General features: G+C 44.2%; 2 protein-coding genes across 2 annotated transcripts; one reads left to right on the top strand and one right to left on the bottom strand.

Annotated features, from left to right (window-relative positions):
- Nucleotides 1-618: 618 nt before the first annotated feature.
- On the bottom strand, nt 619-11,733 carry LSM2 (LSM2 homolog, U6 small nuclear RNA and mRNA degradation associated). The gene is made up of 5 exons (XM_030195351.1): nt 11,593-11,733; nt 6,210-6,277; nt 5,458-5,488; nt 3,395-3,454; nt 619-1,311 (listed from the first exon to the last, which is right to left on the bottom strand). The coding sequence occupies exons 1-5, from the start codon at nt 11,593-11,595 to the stop codon at nt 1,186-1,188; spliced, it is 288 nt and encodes a 95-aa protein (XP_030051211.1). The 5' UTR covers nt 11,596-11,733; the 3' UTR covers nt 619-1,185.
- A 2,940-nt stretch (nt 11,734-14,673) lies between these two features.
- On the top strand, nt 14,674-16,804 carry LOC115466274 (heat shock 70 kDa protein 1B). Its single transcript, XM_030197429.1, has one exon. It carries the CDS (start codon nt 14,771-14,773, stop codon nt 16,691-16,693), a length of 1,923 nt encoding a protein of 640 aa, XP_030053289.1. The 5' UTR covers nt 14,674-14,770; the 3' UTR covers nt 16,694-16,804.
- The last annotated feature ends 6,687 nt before the right edge of the window (nt 16,805-23,491 follow it).

Below are 23,491 nucleotides of genomic sequence, written 5' to 3'. Positions count from 1 at the left end.
AAATAGCTCATTCATAATATTAATAAAATGGCATAAAACAAAAGTCAGAGAAAGGTTCATCTGGTCTCTAGAACATCCCATCTGCTAGAAACAAAAAAAGTCACCACCTTAAAAAAAAAAAAAAAAAAAGCCAAAACACAGCCAGCCATCTTACTTCGGCTTTGAACAGAAACAAAAATGACAAAATGCTTCTTCAGCTGGCGATAAACCTTACAACAAAAATAACCTCCCAAAAGCTTAAATACTGGTATTTGTCAGCAAGTTCCAGTGGCTCCTGCCTTCTCTCTAGTCTCAAAGAGTGGGATGCAGACAGCTGGTGAAGTAAACCCTATTCCCAGCAGCTTAATCTTCATGAAACAAGCTTGGTGAACAGCACAGGCCTAAGATTCATTAACCAGGAAATTTCAGCAGCCCAGGCTACTAGGACAAGGTGGTAGGTTTACTACAAAAAAAAAAAAATCCACCACCCATCCCCATTTATAACCCAAATTTAAAAAGAGCCTCAGGAAAGGCAGACATGTGGCTTGTAACATTGGGGGGGGGGGGGGGGGGGGGGGGGGGGGGGGGCGGCGGAAGAGTCCTGGAAGTTGCAGTTATTAATCTTTCAGAATACGAGGGTTGTTTTTTTAATTATGGAAATTGGCCTGCCTTGCATACTGGTCTACTTGAAGTCCCAGTTCAAAGAGCCATTTGCTTACAGCTGGTCACAGAACAGATAAGGATTCAATGGTAGTATACCTGAAGGTTTCAATTTTTTGTGAAAATATTTCCAAATTCACTTCTACAGAATACTTCAGTCCTTACAGTATTTTTCAGTGCTGCCAGCACCAGCTTGTACCATTTTTCAAGACAAGGCTGCTATGATTCTGCATTTCCACCCACTAGTGGTTCTCAACTATCTCGTGCCCCAAGTGCACTTGCTTTTCAGGGTAATTGATCAGTATATGTAACCTGGCTATCAGCCAAAACATATGCAAACACAGCTCATGTATGTGTCACACTACCCTAAAAATAGAGGCACGTAGTTAAGTATCACTAACCCAGTGTATGCTTGTTTTTTTTTTTTTTTTGTTCTATGTGTAGGGAAACTGTAAGGACTACTATACTGGGTACGGTCAGATCACTAATGACCCTGCTTGCCCACTCAATCCAAGCCAATCCTGTGCAAGCCATGCTGTAGCAGCGTCACTGCTTCTGCTGCATGGCTTCTTTGCGGGCCGCATCTTGCAGGAGCTGGGTATCCACCTCGTCTGCTGGCAGTTGCACATAGCGTACCACTGAGCCTCGGATGAAGCAGTTCTTCACAGACAGCTAAAGGGAACGTAGGAAGAGAAAACAAAATTAACAGAAGGACAAAGAATAGAAAAGAGCAAGCTCAGACCACCTCCTTTCATTCAGGACAGAAACCTAGGGTGCTTTACGGCTCCAGATCAGTGGTCCTCCACCCAAGGCTTGGGGACACAACCTAGCAGTCTGGAATCTCCATAACAAATATACAGGAAATAGATTTGCATCTAATGGAAGCAGTACACACAAAGATTTGCATATGTAGGATATATCTCATGCACATCACTCCTGCCTTTATTTACGTTGGTTACCGAAGGAATTTAGGACCCAATACAAAACCTTAATGCTTGTTCTTAAGGTTTTAGGAAAGGGTCTTCTGTAATTGCTGCTCATTTACTTCTCCATCAGCCAACACTATCTTTAAGATCTGCAGCAGCAAATTTACTGGATGTTCCCTTAATTTGCATAATTAGTTTAGATGAACATAGACATTCTATTTTTTATGCTGCAGGCCCCAGGTTATGGAATTCCCTGCCCTACGGTAAGATCTTCAAATTAATTTTCAGATAATGTGGGATATAACAAATCTTTGAGAAGTCTGGAAGACAAAATATTAAGAACTATTTAAAACTATTTTGTTTCAGCGAGCATTTGAGGGTGATCTAAACTGAATTATTTTTATCACTGGCTTATTGAGTTTGTCTTCAAAGTAGATTGCCTTACATGTGACTAGTTAAAACAGCTTTATAAATGTTTGGTTAAGGTGAGTATTTATTGTGTTACTTATCTTGTACTGGGTATGTGAATTGTATTTTGCTTAGAATTATAGATAAAGCGGATTATAACTTTTAAATAAATAAAATTGTGGAAGTCATGAAAATCTGACTAGCTGGGACTTTGGTCTCTCTCAGTCCAACAGCCACCAAACGGTTAGATTCTCAGACTATCCATAGTGACTATGCACGAGAAAGACTTACATATAGCTCATGTATTGGGCATGCATGGTCATTAGGTACAGCCTTATAACCTGACTTGTTGGCTACTCTCAGACTGGCGGCCAGATGCACTAAACCTTAACGACCCTCCAACAACCCTTTAACGAAGGAAATTCCTAACCGTTGCATGCATTAAAGGCCTTTTTCCAACGAAGCAAGCAGCTAACGAAAACGGAATACAAAAGAGTAATTACCATTGTAATGTGGGTGATTCGGGATGCACTAACAATACCGACGATTACACCGAATCATTTACCGCGACATATTAAACGTATGGCCAGAGCAGTCGTAAAGGCCTGAGCTGTCATCTCCCCGCTTCCCCCTGCACCTTAAAAATCCAAGCTGGCATGTTGAAAAACAAAAAACACAAACATGTGGCTCCCCGCTTCCCTCTGCGTACAATACAAACGAAACGAAAACAAAATCAAAAAAGGACTGGGAGGGGGCAAGGGCGCTCATCAGGAGCGTCCTGTATGGACGGCTTTGCCCCCTCCACATCCTTTTTTGATGTATGTTTATTTTTGTATTGATGCAGGGGGAAGCGGGGAGCCACGTGTTTGTGTTTCTTTGTTGTTGCTGTTTTGGACGTTTGTGGCATGCGCAGAGCAGCCAGCATAACGCTTGGCTGCTCTGCGCATGCGTTAGGGGACGATTACCAACGGGGATTACAAATCTTTGATACATTGTACTTTTCATGTGCAAACATGTGCGACTTGTTTTTTTGGTGCATGCTTCGTTTTTTCAAATTCGTTAAGGACTTTAACGTTTTAGATTTTTTTTTACGTATGGTTGATGCATCTGGGCCTGGGAGTGAAAACCAAGGAGATAAGTCTAGCGAGGACTGGATTTGAGAACCACATGTGCAAAACCCATCTCTAAGGTGCAGAAGCAAAGAGAATATTTATGACACCCAAACTGAATGATAAAGATGGAGAAAAAATCTTTTTATTTTATCATGTTTATGTCACAAATATAGAGAGAAAGTGACACCCCTCGGAGGCTAGAGAGTCGGTGACAAGCTGGGGGATTAGAACTGAAGCATAAAGAGATACAGGGACTTGCCCGAGGGCCTACGAAACAGAGTCCAGGATTAGAACTCGATCAGGATTTACCATATGTGGATACTTCTCAGGGTCCGTCACGCTGATATCGGTCAGTTTGATATTCAAGTACTGCCAGTGAAAGAAAACAAAACAAAATTAATTTTTAGCTACTGATGTTCTAGTCTGCAGCTAGTTGGTTCCACCAATAGGTAGTCGATTTAATCAGCACATCCATCTAATTAAGAAGCTATAATGGTGAACTGCAGCACTGCCGGAAGAGATTAAAAGTTTTCCAGCAGTAATCGGGAGACAGATACCGAACCCCCATGATCCTATGAAGCTGCATCCTGCCAGTACTCTGCAAAGGAAAGAAAATTCTCCATAAAAGTATTAGAGAAATCAAGTGTGCAGTAATCATTGCACTAAACCACTACAAAATCATTAACGTAATTAAGCTCTGGAATTTGTCACCAGAGGATGTGGTAAAAGCAGTTAGCATAGCTGGATTGGACAAGTCCCTTGAAGAAAAGTGCATAACAAAATTAAAATAAATTTCTGTATTCCACCTAAGGGGGATCACAAGCCAACATATAGGCAGAGGAGAAATCAAACATATAAACGGCGAGTGACTCACTCGCAAATGCGCAGTAGAGACTTCCCTCTCTGTCCCGCCCCCGCGTCAATACGTGATGACGGGGGGGGGGGGGGGGGGGGGGGGGCGGGACAGAGAGGGGAAACTGCGCAAAGCCGCCGAGGTCGCTACCGTCCCCGCCCGAGGTCGCCGCTACCGCTCCCCCCACCCGGTGTCACCACTGCCAGCCCAGGCCCTGTCTCCGCTACTGATTACTTACATCCATTCGCCGGAACGCAGCACGCACATCAGCTGAGCTGCCGTCCGCCTTCCTTCCCTGCCTGTACCCCGCCCTCGCTGACATTACTTCACACGAGGGTGGGACACAGGCAGAGAAGGAAGGCCGACGGCAGCTCAGCTGATCTGCCCTGCTGCGTTCCGGCGAATGGATGTAAGTTCAGTAGCGGAGAGAGGGCCTGGGCCAGGTGGAGGGCTGGCGGCGGTAGCGTCAACCTCCGAAAATCCCAATACCAGCCCGTTTTCCTTCCCTGCCTGTACCCCGCCCTCGCTGACATTACTTCACACGAGGGTGGGACACAGGCAGAGAAGGATAGCCGACGGCAGCTCAGCTGATCTGCCCTGCTGCGTTCTGGCGAATGGATGTAAGTTCAGTAGCGGAGAGAGGGCCTGGGCCAGGTGGAGGGCTGGCGGCGGTAGCGTCAACCTCCGAAAATCCCAATACCAGCCCGTTTTAACGGGCTCAACGGCTAGTGGATATATAAAACATACGTAATGAAGCAACATACAGAATAGTAAACAGACTCAGGGAAAGCCACTGCTTATCCCTGTAAGTAAGCAAATGGCAGGGAATCTAGTTACTGTTTTGGGATATGACCAGGTACTTGAGACCTGGATTAGCTACTTTGGAAAAAAGATACTGGACTTTTATGTAGCAGCCAAAGAAATTTCAGTTTTGGCACAGAAACTGGCCCGAAATCTGGATTTGGTCACGTTTCATTTTGGCTGCCAAAACCAAAACTCTACCCCCCCCCCCGATAAAGAGACAACTCCACCACCCATAGGCCAACCCTAGGCCTACCTTAGAAGCACTGGCAGTCTAGTGGCCTCTTCGGGGCAGAAACAATCCCCACTCGCTTCCGTCTATGGTGGCAAAATGGCGTCCGTGACTTCCCGCAGCAGCCTCACAAGACTGGTAATTGCCTCTACCCTTATTAGTTCTAACTTCAAAATGGCTGCTACGAGACTGCTGCAGGAGGCCCTAACAGTTATTTTGAACATGCAAACAGCATGGGCGTCCGGGAAGGGCCTATGGGTGATGGGAGGGGCTGCCCAAATTCAGTTTTGGCTGAAACCGAAATCCACGATTTTGGTTGCCCTCTAGCTCAGTGAACCTGTGGTCTGAACCAGTATGGCAAATCTTCTATTCCTATCAATACAGGAGCCCACAGCTGATAAACACTGGAGGTCTCTCTCGTGTTAAGCAGCAGTGCTAGTGCCAGACCAACCACATAAGACAAGGGAAAGGCCAGCATTTCCTTACCTGGTCAACCGAATGCAGCGTTCCACAAATACTGTAACAGACAAAACGGAACAAGGTCATTACAAAACACAACCCTGTGACGTCAATGTAAATAAGTCAAGGCCGCATGGAACGTCCCTATCTTTTGTAAGGAATACTGCACAAAGGCTTTATGGGTAGCGTTTACCTCACAGAAATCTGAAAAAGATTCTTTATATACCACCTTTCTGTGGTACAATCGAAGGCCTTCAGAGCGGTTTACATAACATTGAACAAAGGTAGGTAAATTACAAGCATTTAGTAACTATAATAAGACAGGAGTGAGCAGAGAAAAAAGAAGTGACGAAGATAGAAACAAACTCCATTAGACATAGGACAGGGCCAAGTGAGGCAAAGCAGAGCACAGGCCGAGTGTTGATACACGCAGTCCAAGCCGCACTATCACAAGAAAGTACATGGCACTAGTGCCTCAGCTGGTCGGAGGTGAGCAGAGGCCAGAAGGGAAGAAAGGACTAAGGACTTGAGTCTAGGCATCCGTAAAAAGGTGGGTTTTAACAGCAGACCAAAAGTCTGGGTATCTAGGTGGGAGGGTAGAGCTTTCCAAAGGGAATCTGTGGAGGGAGGGAGGGGTGGGCTATAACAGTATTTGAACAGAAGGATTATGCAGTTCATTTCTGCACAACTCACTTGAGGGCCACCTTGCATCCCATGTGCTCTGCCAGCCCACTGGGGAGACAAATACCAGATACCTAAAGCAGATTTGAAATACACACCTTAAGTCATTCTTCAGCTCCACCACCACATCCTTCCCCACCAACGACTTGAAAAAAGAGTAGAAGAGCTGCAAGTGGTAAAGACAAAACGGAAAATACTAAACCACAAACAGAGTAAAATTTACCACCAGGCTTTCCTGAAGATTTCCTCCCTTGCCACTCACTGCTGCGGGACGCTTCCAGCAGACTATCTTTAGCCTCAGACATGGTTTTACAGTGTCGTGTGAATTATATACCAGTGAATTTAAAACAAAACTGAAACTGGACATCAGAAGGTCCATTTTGCGTCTAGGACAGGGGTTCCCAAACTTTTTCGGTCTGCAGCACCCCCCCCCCCCCCCATGGGTGTCTGCGGTACCCCTCCCCACACACACATTGGTGTCCCTTTCCCTGCAGCCCCCTCCTCTCACACGAGCACACCTCTGCCTCCCTGCAGCCCCCTCCGCCTTCCCTAAATCCAGCATCACTTACTATCTTCCTTCCTACAGGTCCAGGATCGCTGCCGCTTCCTTCTCCTTCCCCCACCGCTGCTGCAGTGCTGACAGCTTACATTTTCGGGCCATCCACGATTCACACAGGCATTCCGGGGCCTTCCCAGTTTGCCGCGTCCGGCTCTCTCTTATGCAACTTTCTGTTGCGAGGACCGGATCCGGCAGAGGGAAGTCCCCACACTGCCTGTGTGAATTGCGGACGGCCCAAAAATGTAAGCTACAAGCACTGCGGCAGGGAAAGAAGCAGGAAGCAGCAGATGCTGGACTGCGGGAGGGGAAGTAGGGAGTGATGCACCACAGCACCCCGAGTGTTCACTGCGGCACACAGTCTGGGAACCGCTGGTCTAGGACATTGAACAGAAAATTAAACTGGCCATGCAAATGGACCTTACAGTACGATACACCTGTAATTTATGCTTCGATACTGGCTGCTCAATGCAAAATCTCAGGGCACAAACCAGTTAGATGCTGGTGTCTGTGTCATGCCATGTCATGTAATGTATGGCAAGATTCCCACCTGATCGCTCCTAATTACTTAAACTAAGGTCTAGGTAGGTGTTGGCTCAATGCTGAATCCAAGGACGAACACCTCACAGAAAGATTACCTGCAGACTTGTTTTTCAGGCCAGTGCAATAAGATCACTCCTTCATGCACTGATGTTATCTATATTAAGAGGCTGACATTCAGCTGAAGCTAATTAGTACTGTAGCTGGACATGCTTATCCATTTCTAGCCGAGATCATTTTCGTGTAACGGTTCTGACTCCACATGCAAGAGTCGTCCATATTTTCTGCAGAGCTGCCAAGTTACCCATTCCAGGACGGAGATTTTCAGGCCAGTCCTGGTTTTACATTTACATCTCAAAGCAGTCTGGGATTTGTAGCCCATGATTGTCTATTGAAAACAGTGCTGCAGGTTCCATAATGCAACAGTGTGAGGTTGGCAGAAATCCAGGACTGGCAAAAAAAAAAAAAAAAAAAAAAAGTCACCCTCCTGGAATGGGTAACTTGGAAGCCTTTTCTATCTAACTCTTGTTACACTCTCAAATATGGCCTGCATATAAGAAGCCTTGAGGGTCTACTAGTTGTATTTTTAATAGTTAAAAAAAAAATTCTTCACTAAAACTGTCTAGTCCTGGAGACTCACGCAGCTTAACTGTCAAATTAGCCCTAAGATTTCCAGCCCAGAATTAGGTACATTTAATTAAGTACTACTGCTTGAGGGAGCTTGAGTAAAATGAGCCCTCAAAAATCACTCAAGTTGCTCCTTAATACAAGAAACCTCTGAGCTGTATAGTTTCTTATAGAATAGTGAAAAAAGCCTGTTTAATCTCACTATGCTTTTGAAGCGCACCTGTTCTGTTTTTTCAGTGCCATAATGGGTTGTGATCCTACCCAAGACCTGGTCAAATTTACAACATTTTTTTTTTTTGGGGGGGGGGGGAGGGGAGGCATATTACCAAATTTATATATTTTTCTTAGGGTTCCTTTTACAAAGCCACGGTACTGATTTCCTGCACGGCAAATGCAATGAAGCCCATCCACTTCCTATGGGCTTTGTCTCATTTACCGCTGGGGGAAATCAGTACCACAGCTTTGTAAAAGGTGCCCTTAGTTTGCTCCTGTATGAGATTATTCAATGCTAACCGAGTACTATGGAAACTATTCAGAGGAGCTTTAGTTGGTGAACCACAACTCTGTTCATGCTTGTAAACCTTAGCTTCTAGGTCTAATACAGAGGATATCACTTTTCTTTTGCGCTACATGCAATAATATCCCCTCAAAACAGATTTTGCAATGTACCAAAACAAAATCTTTATATTAGTGGTTTAGCCAGCATCTTGCCACCTCTTTTCCAAATAAGATGCAAAATCTGTCTCATACAGAAGTTGTACCAGGAACTTTCATCTAGGTGTCTCCATATCATTTCCTACAATGCTTTCCAGGTCTAACCAAATCAAAGTATGGTCAGAAATTTCCAACTCCGAACCATATGGAAAAAAAAAACATTTTAGAGAAATAAAAATATGATCAATTCTGGACATTATATAATGGGACTTCCTAGTCCCTTTCTTGCAGATGTAAAATTCACCAGCTATCTGCTAGTTGTAAGGAAGTTACAAAGGACTGTAAACTTTGATCTGCCACTCTCTTGCAAGGCATGAAATGCTCCTCGGATGTATCTAATTTACAGTCCAGAACTGAATTAAAGTTTCCCCAACACAAGCATAGGGATCCACAAAGCTGAATAATGGGACAAAGCACTCAGCAAATCTCTGGTTCATGTTTGGCACGTAAACTGAAACTAAAATTTTCAGTGGTAGCCTAGGCAAATTACCCCTTACATTGGCAAAACGACTCATCAGGTCTAAGACAAGACTAGATTGTTTCTTTCACACTCTCTCATGGATCAAAGTAGCTGTTCCAGCCTGGCTGCGGACTAATAACCGTTCCACCCAGTACTTAAGCTTTTCATGTTCAGAATCTGAGAGCTTGGTCTCCTGCAGACATGGCACAGCCACTTTATGCCTATGAAGTAAGTGCCTGAAGAATTTTTCTGCGCTTTATCAGAGATCCAATGCCTACAACATTCCAGGATATTATTCTAATGCATCTGTTTACCATATGACATCAAGAAAAGGACTGAGTCATAAACATCCTAAAAAATATATAGGCATAGAGGGCCCAGCCCCAACCTCTCATCCAACATTAAGTTCTCTACCTACCAGTACCGACACTTACAAACCAAACACCCAGGTTGCACACCCCTCCCACCTCCCCTCTAAAGCCCAATTTGCTTGAAACCCCTTCTTGGAAGTGTCAGTCTCCTTGATGATGCATGTAGCACTGCAAATGGGACCACCTCAAAGTAGTAATGCAAAATACAATAAAACCATGATGAAACTAATAACGTAATACCACTAGGTAAGGTAATGCAAATGAAAATAAAAAATACCCCCCCCCCTTTTCCTTTTTGTCCAGCACGTCTGGCTATCTGGTTACCATCTCCAATAACTTCCAGTAGCTAACACTACGATACTATGTTACTTGGATGCCAGAACTGAGTAACATAGTAGATGATGGCAGAAAAAGACCTGCACGGTCCATCCAGTCTGCCCAACAAGACAATCTCATATGTGCTACTTTTTGTGTATACCCTACCTTGATTTGTACCTGTCCTCTTCAGGGCACAGACCGTATAAGTCTGCCCAGCAGTAGCCCCGCCTCCCAACCACCATCCCTGCCTCCCACCACTGGCTCTGCCACCCAATCTCAGCTAAGCTCCTGAGGATCCATTCCTTCTGAACAGGATTCCTTTATGTTTATCCCACGCATGTTTGAATTCCGTTACTGTTTTCATTTCCACCACCTCCCGCGGGACAGCATTCCAAGCATCCACCACTCTCCGTGAGAAAATACTTCCTGACATTTTTCTTGAGTCTGGCCCCCTTCAATCTCATTTCATGTCCTCTCATTCTACCGCCTTCGCATCTCCGGAAAAGGTTTGTTTGCGGATTAACACCATTCAAATATTTGAACGTCTGTATCATATCACCCCTGTTTCTCCTTTCCTCCAAAGTATACATGTTTAGGTCAGCAAGTCTCTCCTCATACGTCTTGTAACGCAAATCCCATATAGCTAAGCGATTTAAGATTGCTTTCAGTAATCAAATTAAAACTCTTCAGTATACAGAATGGCAGAATATCACCGCTATACATATAGTTGATCATTTTGCCCTTGTTATGTATAGGCATTAGCTGTACAGTTCGACCTCGCACTGAACATCTAGGTCTTTAATACTGGCTGCTACAGGCTCAGTATTGGGGTGTGGGCAGAGTGTAAGATTATTTCTAATGTAGAAAGGAATTTAGTTTTATTCTAGTACTTCTATTCCACTTAACAAGAGCAGTTCAAGGGCTCAAGGCGGTTCACAAAAATCTCTATATATAAAAGGCACCACCAACGTTCTAAATGAAGCCTCCAGCCGGAAGTGTGAAGGGGGAGAGATATCCGGTTTCCCCATGAGTGTCTGCCCCGCCCTCGCTCTCTCTGTAACACAAACAGTGAAGGAAAACACAGCAAAGCACGAAATCAAATCGCTCTCTCTAACAGTGAAGGACTGGGGGGGGGGGGGGGGGGCAGAAGCCCTCACTATCTCTGTAACACAAACACAGCACTGCAGGAAACAACACTAAGGGACTCGACTCCGAGGGGGGAGGGGACAGACAGCACAGGGGACGGGAGAGAGGGCACAGACACACACACTCCCACATGCACACAGAAGACAACCTTGCTAGCCCCCGTTTCATTTGCATCAGAAACGGCCCGGGGCTTTTTTTTACTAGTGTTATCATATCACTACTTAAAGTAGGGAAGGTCGGGTCACGCTGACCACCCAGTGGTGGAGGGCTGCTATGCTACCCCCAACTCTATTAACCCCCGAATAACTTCATCCCAAGCCTTCTGAGTAGGCTCCAAAAGGTCAAAACAAGAAAAAAAAAAAAAAAAAGCCCTCACATCTCACTCAAGCATAATTAACAATAGGGGGTTGCAAACCGGACCCATATTCACCCAACAGGGTTGATCTTTATTCTACTGCTGGGACTTATCACTTTTAAAGTTTCCCGATTACATTAACACAAGTGACTGCATGCAACGCACTATGGCGCGAATGTAGTAGTGCAACCACATTGCAATAACAGCACAGACCCCACATCTCCAGGCGCTCACGTGACCGAATGGCCAGCGGGGGAGGGAGGGGGCTTTGATCACCACCATACTAAGCGGCAAGCGCACGTCCGGGATTACACCTACGCGCACGTGAGCGTACCAACGGCACGCACAGCAAGAGAATCACGGAAACCGACACCTATACACGAGCTCCCCTTACCATCTTCCCTCCACGCGTCTCCCGTCCCGGTCCTACTCGTTTCCCGACCCTAATCTCTTTTCTTCCTCCGGCGCTTTTAAATCCAGCTCTTTCTCGGTGTCGCTCTCGCGAGAGCTTACAAAAAAAAAGGGAAACGCTTCAAGTTCACTTCCGCCCTCCTGTGATGGGCCAGAAACTTGAAAGATCAAGACCTCGCGAGATTTGGTGGGAGTTCTTAATTTAAGCTTTTTGTTTGTTTGTTTGTTTCTTTTAAATATGTAAGATAGGCAATAGTATAACATAAAGTTGTAAAAATTAATGCAAGCAGTACAGAATTAGCCATGTACTACTAGTAATTAAGTACATGAAGCAGAAGATTTCAAGTAAGCATCACAGGACTTTGGAAAAGGGACGTATGTTAAACAAATAGGCTTGTTCATATAATAGCCCGATTCCACCAAATGTGTACTGTAAGGTTAGTGTTGTCCTTCCAGTGATTTGATAATCAACTTTCAAAGCAAAAAGTCAAATAAAACTTTGCTTTCATCTGTAAGATCAGTTGCTGAGTCTTAAGATTTCCATACTAGGTGTTTTCAAGATATTGATTCATGAAGTTTGAAGACTTGAGAAAGTTCTTTCCAGATGTCTGACCAATATAAAGTAAGATTTGGGCATTCAAAGATGAGGTGAGTTAAGGAAGGTTCCAATTGATGATTTACAGGACCAACACAAATCTGAAGAAGTAGGTCCACAAAGATTAGGTTTTCTTGGTGTCTATAAGGAGTGGTGAAACAGGAAAAACAAGGATTGGGAGATGGATGAGACAGGTTTAGCGGACCAACATAAATCTGCTTTTCTTGGTGTCTTGTTTTAAAACATTGTATTGAGTAACATAGTAGATGACTGCAGAAAAAGACCTGCACAGGCATCCAGTCTGCCAACAAGATAAACTCATATGTGCTACTTTTTGTATATACCTGACCTTGATTTGTTTCTGCCATTTTCATGGCACAGCCCGTAGAAACAGTGTTGCCAGATGGAAAAAAATTTCCACACCCAAAACCAGCCCAAAAACTGCACAAAGTCATTTGCATATGAATGACATCATTAATAAATATTAATGAGGCCATTTGTGTACACATGACATCATTAAGCCCACCTCTATGGGGCTTCTGTTGGCTGCGGGAAAACTAGCCAACCCGCGGCCGTGCGAAAAAATTGCGGCAGGCCAAAAAAAAAGCCACCCAAAATCCTGCAACCCGCATGCGGCGTGAAAAAGCTCCGTCGCGGAAAGGAGCCCAATTGGGCGAGAAACCCGCAGCCCTGGCAAGTTTACGTAGAAGTCTGCCCAGCACTAGCCCCGCCTCCCAACCACTAGCCACGCCTCCCACCACCGGCTCTGCCACCAAAACTCCACTAAGCTGCTGAGGATCCATTCCTTCTGAACAGGATACTGTCTCCAAAATAAGAGGCAGTAAGTGTTCTCATGTTAATTTTTTAATAATGGCCACATGCTAATGGTAACAGTATTATTGAAAATACAAAAATATATAGTTAAATTCAGACACAAGTCACAAATGTATAATAGTAACAAGAACAGTACAAGTACTACAGAGAAAGCATGAGCACAAAGAGTGTATATCAAGGATCAAAGTATAAATATTCTCGGATAACAAAGTAGCTGACCTTTGTGAGTTTTGTAATAGATAAATAATTATCTAAAGTTTTCTATTATATATATATATATATTAGGTCAGCATTATTCCAAAGTATTACATGAAATTATTCAAGCAGATGCCCAGAAATAGTGCTGTGAAGTTTGTTGGAAGAGATTGTGGCTGAAATGATAGGGGATAAATGATCCCAATACTTAGCTTTACTATTGGTATTGGATAAGATATACTCAATCTAACCTTTTTGATCATTATAGCCCAAGGAGGTTTGTTACAGCCTTTTGCCCCAAGGAAGCTGATTCATCCAACCACCTTGTGCCCCTGCTGTATGTATGAACTGTGACTAGTTCTGGAGAAGAGGTGTTTCTGGTTGAGGTTTATATGCCAGCTGGAGAGATAAAGGAGTTTTTAATTTGTATTTATTTATTTTTTTGCAACAGTCCCAGATCAATTATGTAAAGGGAGCAGATAATTTGTGCTTGTGTCTTCATGACTCCTAAAGTTGGAGGTGGAGAGGGACAGAGAGACCATAAGAGATTACAGTATGCTGCTCCAGGGGTTGCCACTTCGATCCAGATTTGGCCAACAGAGTGGATCCAGTCGTGGGTGAACTCCATTGCATGCATGCACTTGTCTTCTTTTTTTTATTAGGGAATGGAATGGGGAAATAGAACTACAAGTCCCGGCATGCAATATGGTAAAATCCAGGACTGGATCAACCCTGTCCTGTTAACTTGGATCCCAGTTGGCAGCCTTACAATACCACCAACAACCAGGTAATCCTAGCCCACACCCATCCTCTAACAGTAACCCTCCCCCTGTTCAATAAATACTTTAGGGATCACAACTCTGATTCCTTCAGAATGAGCCCAAAAGTTGTGACCTCCTTAACCCTAAGAGATAATCCAGGCCAGTTTATTCTGGCATCCTGTTCCTGTCAAATCTGTAATGACTACGGATACTTAGTGCGATGTGTAGGAGCTGTGCCGTAAGAATTCATTCCTTGAGTCCCAATCAATCCACTGTCACACCGGAAATAAAGTGGATAAAACTACAGAAGTCCTCTCTTGATCACCGGCTGGACGTCAGTTCATATGAGCTGCCAGATATCGGGAAGAGCCCAACAACACCGGGGCTCCGGACAGTTCTTCCAAAAGGGGGCGCCACACACAAATTGGCTATAGAGAGACAGCCGCTTCCGTGCCGTTGCAGGAGGTGGCCGCCTCTACTTGGTTCTTATTGGCTGCGTGAGCAAACCCTGCCTTGGAGCTCTTGGCTGTTGCCGAGGTGCCTAGGAATGCCGTACTCTGATTGGTCAGGATAATAATAGGCACGTTTCTGGCTGAGGCTCCGCCCCATAGCTCGTGCTGCTGTTTTGGAAGGCAGAGAGCAGGTTCCATAAAGAGCGGATCGCTGAACGGGGAAAAAAAAAACGGCAGTTAGGGGAAGAAAGTGACGAGGTTGGAAGTTGGGTAGAGTAAAGCTGTCACAGCCTAAAACGTAATCTTACAGCGAAGGAATCCGAGATGTCTTTATCCAAAACAGTAGCCATCGGCATTGATCTGGGCACCACCTATTCCTGCGTGGGGGTCTTCCAGCATGGCAAGGTGGAGATCATCGCTAATGACCAGGGCAACAGGACCACTCCTAGCTATGTGGCCTTCACTGACACGGAGAGGCTGATCGGAGATGCTGCCAAGAACCAGGTGGCCATGAACCCCCAGAACACCGTCTTTGATGCCAAGAGGCTGATTGGCAGGAAGTTTGAGGACCCCGTGGTGCAGTCTGATATGAAGCACTGGCCTTTCCGGGTGGTAAGTGATGGGGGCAAACCCAAGGTGCAGGTCGACTACAAAGGAGAAACTAAGACCTTCTATCCAGAAGAGATTTCTTCCATGGTGCTGACTAAGATGAAAGAGATTGCAGAGGCTTACCTGGGGCATTCAGTAGCCAATGCTGTCATCACTGTACCGGCTTACTTCAATGACTCCCAGCGCCAGGCCACTAAAGATGCAGGAGTGATAGCTGGATTGAATGTGCTGAGGATCATCAATGAGCCCACCGCAGCTGCTATTGCCTATGGTCTAGACAAGGGTGGCCGTGGAGAGCGTAATGTCCTTATCTTTGACTTAGGTGGTGGCACTTTTGATGTTTCCATCTTGACCATTGATGATGGGATCTTTGAGGTGAAAGCCACAGCAGGAGACACTCACCTGGGTGGAGAGGACTTTGACAACCGCATGGTGAACCACTTCATGGAGGAATTCAAGAGAAAGCACAAGAAAGATCTTAGCCAGAACAAGAGGGCGATTAGGAGGCTGAGGACAGCCTGTGAGAGAGCTAAGAGGACTCTATCATCCAGCACCCAAGCCAGTATTGAAATTGACTCCCTGTACGAAGGCATTGATTTCTACACCTCGATCACCAGGGCTCGCTTTGAGGAACTATGCTCTGATCTCTTCCGAGGAACCCTGGAGCCAGTGGAAAAGTCCATAAGAGATGCAAAGATGGACAAGGCACAGATACATGACATTGTGCTGGTTGGGGGATCTACTCGCATCCCTAAAATTCAAAAGTTACTGCAAGATTTCTTTAATGGCCGTGAGCTGAACAAGAGCATCAACCCAGATGAGGCTGTGGCCTATGGTGCAGCTGTGCAAGGAGCCATACTGATGGGAGACAAGTCTGAAAATGTGCAGGATCTACTTCTCTTAGATGTGGCACCTTTGTCCTTGGGTCTGGAGACAGCAGGAGGGGTGATGACTGCTCTTATTAAACGCAACTCTACCATTCCAACTAAACAAACGCAGATCTTCACCACCTATTCAGATAACCAGCCTGGTGTCCTGATCCAGGTGTATGAAGGTGAAAGAGCCATGACTAAGGACAATAACCTGTTGGGTAAGTTTGAGTTGTCTGGAATCCCACCTGCACCTCGTGGTGTGCCACAGATTGAAGTCACCTTTGACATTGATGCCAATGGCATTCTGAGTGTTTCCGCTGTGGACAAGAGCACAGGCAAGCAGAACAAGATCACTATCACCAATGACAAGGGCAGGCTGAGCAAAGATGAGATCGAGAAGATGGTGCAGGATGCAGAGAAGTACAAAGCTGATGATGAAACCCAACGGGCGAAGGTCTCTGCCAAGAACTCCCTGGAATCCTATGCTTTCAACATGAAGAGCACTGTGGAGGATGAGAACCTGAAGGGCAAGATCAGTGAGGATGACAAGAGGAAAATTGTGGAGAAATGTAACCAGACCATCTCCTGGCTAGAGAGCAACCAGCTGGCTGAGAAAGAGGAGTACGAGCATCAGCAGAAGGAGCTGGAGAAAGTGTGCAACCCGTTCATTACCAAATTGTACCAGGGAATGCCAAGAGGAGGATGTGGAGGCCAACCTTGCCCACGCACCTCTAGTACAGGCCCCACCATTGAGGAGGTGGATTAAATAGATTGTGATTGACAGTAAAACATTTATTTCCAGTTTACTTAAAAATGAATAGTGTAATATTGTTATTTCTGCCTATAATGCATTTAAATACCAGAGAGTGACAGATAACAGATCTTATTAGATAATTGAAAACATTTGTTGAACAATATCGTTTTAATAGTGTTATATTTTTACAATATTTGCCACCACGTGTTGCCTTACCTGTGTTAATAAAAACATTCAAAGCTATTTATTTATTAAAAAACATTGAACAAATGATCATCTCTTTTCTTTTACATTTAGAATTATTTTTAAAAATTGTATAGTATTATGAAGGCAGGAAACAATAATAGAAATAACTGGGGGATAGTGAACAGTGCAGTGACTTCTAATGCTATGATTTTGATTTAAAGATTTATTTATCCAAGGCAGAGGACAATAAAACATAAATAAAAATAACAATATACAAATATCACAATATCAAAATATAACAATTCAAAACGGGGCAAATGAATGTCCGTACATTGCAGCTCATTGTCCAAAACAAAATCAAAGCAGTCCCATTTCATTAGGTACATGATCAGCCAAGCAAAGCAAATAGTCCCTTAGCTGACTCTTAAGTGCAGCTAAGTGTGTCTGCTTTTTTGCTCTCAAAGATAGCTTATTCCATTCATGCAGTCAGGCCACAGAAAAGACTTGTTTTATGGTTTCTTCCGATCATAATCATTGCAAAGCAGGAGTGAGAAAACAAGAAGGCAGACAGTCTAATAGATCCAACATGGAACAGAAAAGAGAAGCAGACCTTATAAAGAAAAACAGTCTTTATTGGCGCATTAGTACTCACAGGATTCACGTACAAGTGCTAGGCTCGATGGACCTTGGTCAGACTCAGTATAGCTTATGTTCATATGAGGTTATGTCTTGTCTTTACAAACTTGAAATTTGCATTTAATTGCACTCATTCAAGCCGCCAAAACCAAGTGTAGTGGGCCACAGGTAGGACAGAGGAGCAAGGACTCAAAGTAGAGGAAGCAATATTTATTCAAGGACCTTCTAGAGCATCTGGACCCTCGAGCCTCTGGGTCCTTGGGCACTGCTTGGTATCCCAAATGGTCAGTCCGCCCCTGATATCTGGTATTGGCACACTAATAGAGGAAATACCTGGACTTATAGAGAGGATTGTTAAACCCTTAGTGCACAAGAAACAGCTTCATAGTGGAGGAGTAGCCTAGTGGTTAGTGCAGTGGACCTTGATCCTGGGGAACTGAGTTTGATTCCCACTGCAGCTCCTTGTGACTCTGGGCAAGTCACTTAACCTTCTATTGCCCCTGGTACAAAATAAGTACCTGAATATATGAATGTAGTTGCAAAAAACCTCAGAAAGGCAGTATATCAAGTCCCATTTCCCTTTCCCTTCATACGGGACACCATAGACTTTCTGAACAAATTGGAAAACATCAAGCAGTTACCACGGGTGGTCAGTGTGCAGTGAATGGGCTGTGTCGGCATTAGCACACAGCTTAGTAAATGGGGGGGGGGGGGTAGATATTTAGCCTTACAAAGAAACATACATAAAATAACAAACTAAGGGGTTATTTTACTAAGGCACTCTAACAAGTGGCCTGTGCTACTCCGGTCACTTTTAGCATGCCAGTAAAATGGTCATGTTTTTCCTTTTTTTTGTAATGGCCACGTGCTAATTTCCCAGTTACCGCAGGAATCCTTACCACTATCTATTTACTAGGTGGAAAGGACTCCTGTGCTAACCAATCGCTAATCGGGCAGTGCAGTGCAACATTTTAGCACACTACCACGGGACACAGCGTGCTTTTTTTGCTCGCTGTTCGCCCGCACTAGGCCTACCAAAGGATCCCTAATTGCACAAAACTCACAAATTAAATAGAACACATAAATAATAATAGTTTCTTGGCCATCAAATTACCCTACATAGAAGATAGAATTCAAGTCAAAAGTACATTCATTCATTCAAGTATTAAATACCGCTTAGACCTAAGCGGTTTAACTCCAGATATTTGCCGAAATACGGCCCGTGTCAGGTCTCTCAATAAAGATCACATTCCATACCGATTCCTGAGGCCTATGTTCTTGGTGCACTGGCAGGGCTGTGGGAGTCTCAGTTCTAGACACACAAACAGTGGATCCAAAAAGAGTCTTCTTACAGTTGGTGTCTTCCCAAACAAGTTCTTTATTCAAATGAATAAAAACAACCCGACACGTAACGTGTTTCGGCTGGCACTTTGTGTTTGACAGGACTAGTAGCGCACTGCACAAGATATCTCTGTTAGCAGACATTTGACTGTGTGTCAACTGCTTTACAAGTTATTTTGCATCAAAGATCAAGAGACCCCTGACGCAGGCCTTTATGGCCGAAACACGTTACGTGTCTGGTTGTTTTTATTGATTTGAATAAAGACCTTGTTTGGGAAGACACCAACTGTGAGAGGACTCTTTTTTGGATCCACTGTTTGTGTGTTTGGCTTTGCTTCTCCTGTGGAGAGATCACCTTCTGTGGGTGTTTGCAGTCTCAGTTCTAGAACAGCAAAGGGTGCTACAGGGCAGGACTGAGGTGCACTGGCAGAGCTGTGAGGGTCTCAGTTCTAGAACAGCAAAGGGTGCTACAGGGCAGGACTGAGGTGCACTGGCAGAGCTGTGGGGGAGGTCTCCGTTCTAGAATACTGCAACAGCAGGAAATGGTATGAGGAAGAAAAGAGATGCATTGGCAGGGCGGTGTGTATTTGTGTGGCAGGCAGCAACAAGGTGTGTTAGTAGAGTTTTATGCCTATGGTTAAGAAGGAAGGCATCTTGACCCTGTAATAGCAGAGTTTTCACAGAGCAGGAGTGTGGTGCATTGGCAGAGCTCTGTACTAATTCATTTTATCCCTCCCAAAACAGAGCAATGAATTTCGCTCTGGAACTCCTCCAACCACTGTTTAATCTAGCAGTTCTGCAGCATTCCATCCCTTCCGATGGCTTGAAGGACTGCAGCTGACTCACCCAAGTCTCTTTCTCTACTTCTGAAGCTTTGCTGACCCCTCATTCCCTCCTGTGACTGTTTCAGCTACCCGCTCCCTCAATGGAAGGAGGAAGGTTTGTTTAAATCCAACTGCAGAGCGGAAAAAGACAAAAAAAAGCCACCTGCCACTGGGCTCCATTTCCCCAATGTCCTTACCACTGGGAGACCACTGACCTTCACCAGCTGCTCCAAAATGAATTGCTGGGTTCTCTTCCTCACTTTGGATTTTCTCGTGTGCCCTGGTAAGTTTTGAAATTGTGACTGTGAATGCATTGGTAGAAAATCTGATTTAGTTTATAGCAAAGGACTGATACTAGATGTGGGGAGGGATCCAGGACAGAAATTTGGGAGGGGTCTATTAAACCCACTGGCAGACTGCACCTTCTTCAACTTCAGGCAGATTTGGGGTGCCCTGTAGCATGGGCTCCCAGGACAGTTGCCGTGAAAGAGGAAGAAAAGCAGAAAGACCAAGCCTGAAGAGGAAATAGGACCAGGGGAAAGTCCCAGAAGATTTACTTTGATAAAGAGTTGACCATAAGAATTTTCTCTGTGGGGAAAGAACCGACACTCAATACATAACAACATAGTAAATGACGGCAGATAATGACCTGTACAGTCCATCCAGTCTGCCCAACAAGATAAACTCATTTTACATGGTATGCGATACTTTATATGTATACCTGAGTTTGGTTTGATTTGTCCTTGCCATTCTCAGGACACAGACCATAGAAGTTTGCCCAGCACTCTTCTTGTACTAAAAGTTCTGAAGCTAACATCGAAGCCCCTTAAAATGTACACTCTAGCCCATCACTATCTATTCAGTCACGATCAGGGCGTAGACCATAGAAGTCTGCCCAGCATTGGTTTTGCTTCCCAATTACCAGCATCACCATCCAATCTCCGCTAAGATTCCGTGAATCCATTCCTTCTAAACAGGATTCCTTTGTGTTTATCCCACGCATGTTTGAATTTCATTACCGTTTTCATCTCCACCACCTCCCATGGGACGGCATTCCACATATCACCACCCTCTCTGTGAAAAAAAAAATACTTCCTGACGTTACTCCTGAGTGTCTGCCCCCCCCCCCCCTCCAACTTCAAGTGGAGGAGTGGCCTAGTGGTTAGTGTGGTGGACTTTGGTCCTGAGGAACTGAGTTCAATTCCCACTTCAGGCACAGGCAGTTCCTTGTGACTCTGGGCAAGTCACTTAACCCTCCATTGCCCCATGTAAGCCACATTGAGCCTGCCATGAGTGGGAAAACACAGCCTACAAATGTAACAAAAATAAAAACTGTAAGTGTAAATGCTGAAAATATAAGCAATGTAAATAGCTGCCTCTTTTGTTTTCACAAGAAAACGTGAAGTTTAAGTAACCCTTTGGTTTTAAACCTTACATTCTGTCCTGGACTGGATTATTGTATGCCTGGAGAGTATGGATTAATTATTCCAACAGCCTCCCAGCTCCTGCTAGTCCCAGCCCTGACCACCACCAACAAACTGTAAAAATGATATAAAACAAGCTGTCTGATGCTCACCGAATGGAAATAGGGTTACATATATTTGATTCTTATATGTATAGATTATCTGTTTGGTTCAGATGTGAAGACCAGGTGTAATTTAGACTGTCCGAGCCAAACAGATAATTTGTATGTATAGTGTGAATTTCCAGGGCTAGACTCAAAAATTAGCGGCAAAAAAAATCAGTGCTGAACGATACTCTATAAGTTACTATACTAAAAATTATAAGACTGGTTAGTGCTTCTAGAAAAAGCAAAGATAAATCTCCAGCATTGAGATGAACCACCCTTGGCGTCTCTACTGTTGTAATATCTTGAAGTTGATTGAGATGCATTTACAGTGTCTCCTCAGCCAGACCATGTCTGTTTGATGTAGAAATTTGATTGCTAGGCTCACATTCAGTCTGTATTCTGCACACCCTAGGCATATACAGTAATACATCAGATGATGGCAGAGGCGAACCAAGCAGCCCATGCAGCCTGCTTAGTCATTCTTTATCCACTGCTAAGGATAGCCAGTACATAAGTATTGCCACACTGGGACAGACCAAAGGTCCATCAAGCACAGCATCATGTTTCCAACAGTGGCCAATCCAGGTCAAAAGTACCTGGCAAGATCCCGAAAAAGTTCAATACATTTTATGCTGCTTATCCCAGAAATAAGAAGTGGATTTTCCCCAAGTCAATTTAATAATGGTCTATGGACTTTTCCTTTAGGAAGCCATCCAGACCTTTTTTAAATCCCGCTAAGCTAACCACCTTTACCACATTCTCTGGTAACAAATTCCAGAGTTTAATTACACAATGAGTGAAGAAAAATTTTCTCCAATTCGTATTAAATTTACTACTTTGTAGCTTCATCACATGCCCCCTAGTCCTAGTATTTTTGGAAAGAGTAAACAAACGATTCACGTCTACCCGTTCCAGTCCACTCATTATTTTATAGACCTCTATCATATCTCCCCTCAGCCATCTTTTCTCCAAGCTGAAGAACCCCAGCCGCTTTAGCCTTTCCTCATAGAGAAGTCGTCCCATCCCCTTTAGCATTTTCGTCGCCCTTCTCTGCACCTTTTCAATTCCACTATATCTTTTTTGAGATGCGGTGACCAGAATTGAACACAATATTTGAGGTGCGGTCGCACCATGGAGCAATACAAAGGCATCATAATGTACTAATTTTTGTTTTCCATTCCTTTCCTAATTATACCTAACATTCTATTTGCTTTCTTAGCCACTGCAGTACACTGAGCAGAAGGTTTCAACCTATCATCAATGACAGGCTCTAGGCAAAGAAACATGTTGCCCCCCTGCAAAATTATACATGCATTTTATAATTGCCACAAGTCCCACCCCCCCACCCCCATTCCCATGTGAATATGACCATAGTGGAAGAGGGAGGAAGCAGCATGGGAGAAGTGTTGCTTTCTTGTAAACTGGAGGAAAATGCACATAGTTCTTGCCTCCCTAATCAAACTACCAAAATCTACTTTGAGAGCCATTGAACTAGCACATTTAAGATAGCCCCTTCTAAGCATTTGGGCCCTAGGCGCATGCCTAGTTTGCCTCGGCTCAATCCTGCCCTTTTTGTAGCCACATCCCAAAGGTTAAGAGTTCCATTGTGGAGCAGTGACTGAGCTAAGTGGGCGTGCTCTGTGAGCCAGGCATGCAGATAGAAAGACCATCACGAAGTTAATGTCTGAACCTTTGTCATCTCACTAGCCCCAACAAACTTTACCATGGAGGGCAAAGAAACATAAAGAAGAGTTCCACTTCCTGGTCAGAGTGGAGAAACAAGGTCCGCTACAGGTAAAGCAAGACAAAACGAAAAGGAGGAGTAGCGTGACCAACAAGACTCTTCCAATGAAGCCCAGGAGACGGAGAAAATGTTATTGGCTTTATTCCCTAAATAAGTACCACCTTCAAAATCTGCACCTTGGTCCACAAAATTATCTAGGGCAAAGTCCCAGGATACATGACAGACCTCATAGATCTACTAACTAGAAATGCAATCAGATCATACTACTACTACTTAACATTTCTAGAGCGCTACTAGGTTTACGCAGCGCTGTACAAATTAACAAAGAAGGACGGTCCCTGCTCAAAGGAGCTTACAATCTAAAGGATATCAATAGAAATCAAACAAAATAAAACATGGAAAAGAAAATAAGATGATACCTTTTTTATTGGACATAACTTAATACATTTCTTGATTAGCTTTCGAAGGTTGCCCTTCTTCGTCAGATCGGAAATAAGCAAATGTGCTAG

Source organism: Microcaecilia unicolor, chromosome 3 (assembly GCF_901765095.1).
Source record: "Microcaecilia unicolor chromosome 3, aMicUni1.1, whole genome shotgun sequence".
NCBI classification, from domain to species: Eukaryota; Metazoa; Chordata; class Amphibia; order Gymnophiona; family Siphonopidae; genus Microcaecilia; species Microcaecilia unicolor.
This window is presented reverse-complemented; position numbering and strand designations above follow the sequence as displayed.

Excerpts from the sequence above, each read along its gene's own strand:
- LOC115466274 (XM_030197429.1), top strand. The coding sequence starts at position 14,771 with ATGTCTTTATCCAAAACAGTAGCCATCGGCATTGATCTGGGCACCACC.
- LSM2 (XM_030195351.1), bottom strand. Across the intron at positions 5,489-6,209 it reads GAGCTGAAGAATGACTTAAG|TATTTGTGGAACGCTGCATT; the intron begins GTGTGTATTTCA and ends TGTCTGTTACAG. Across the intron at positions 1,312-3,394 it reads CTGAGAAGTATCCACATATG|CTGTCTGTGAAGAACTGCTT; the intron begins GTAAATCCTGAT and ends CGTTCCCTTTAG.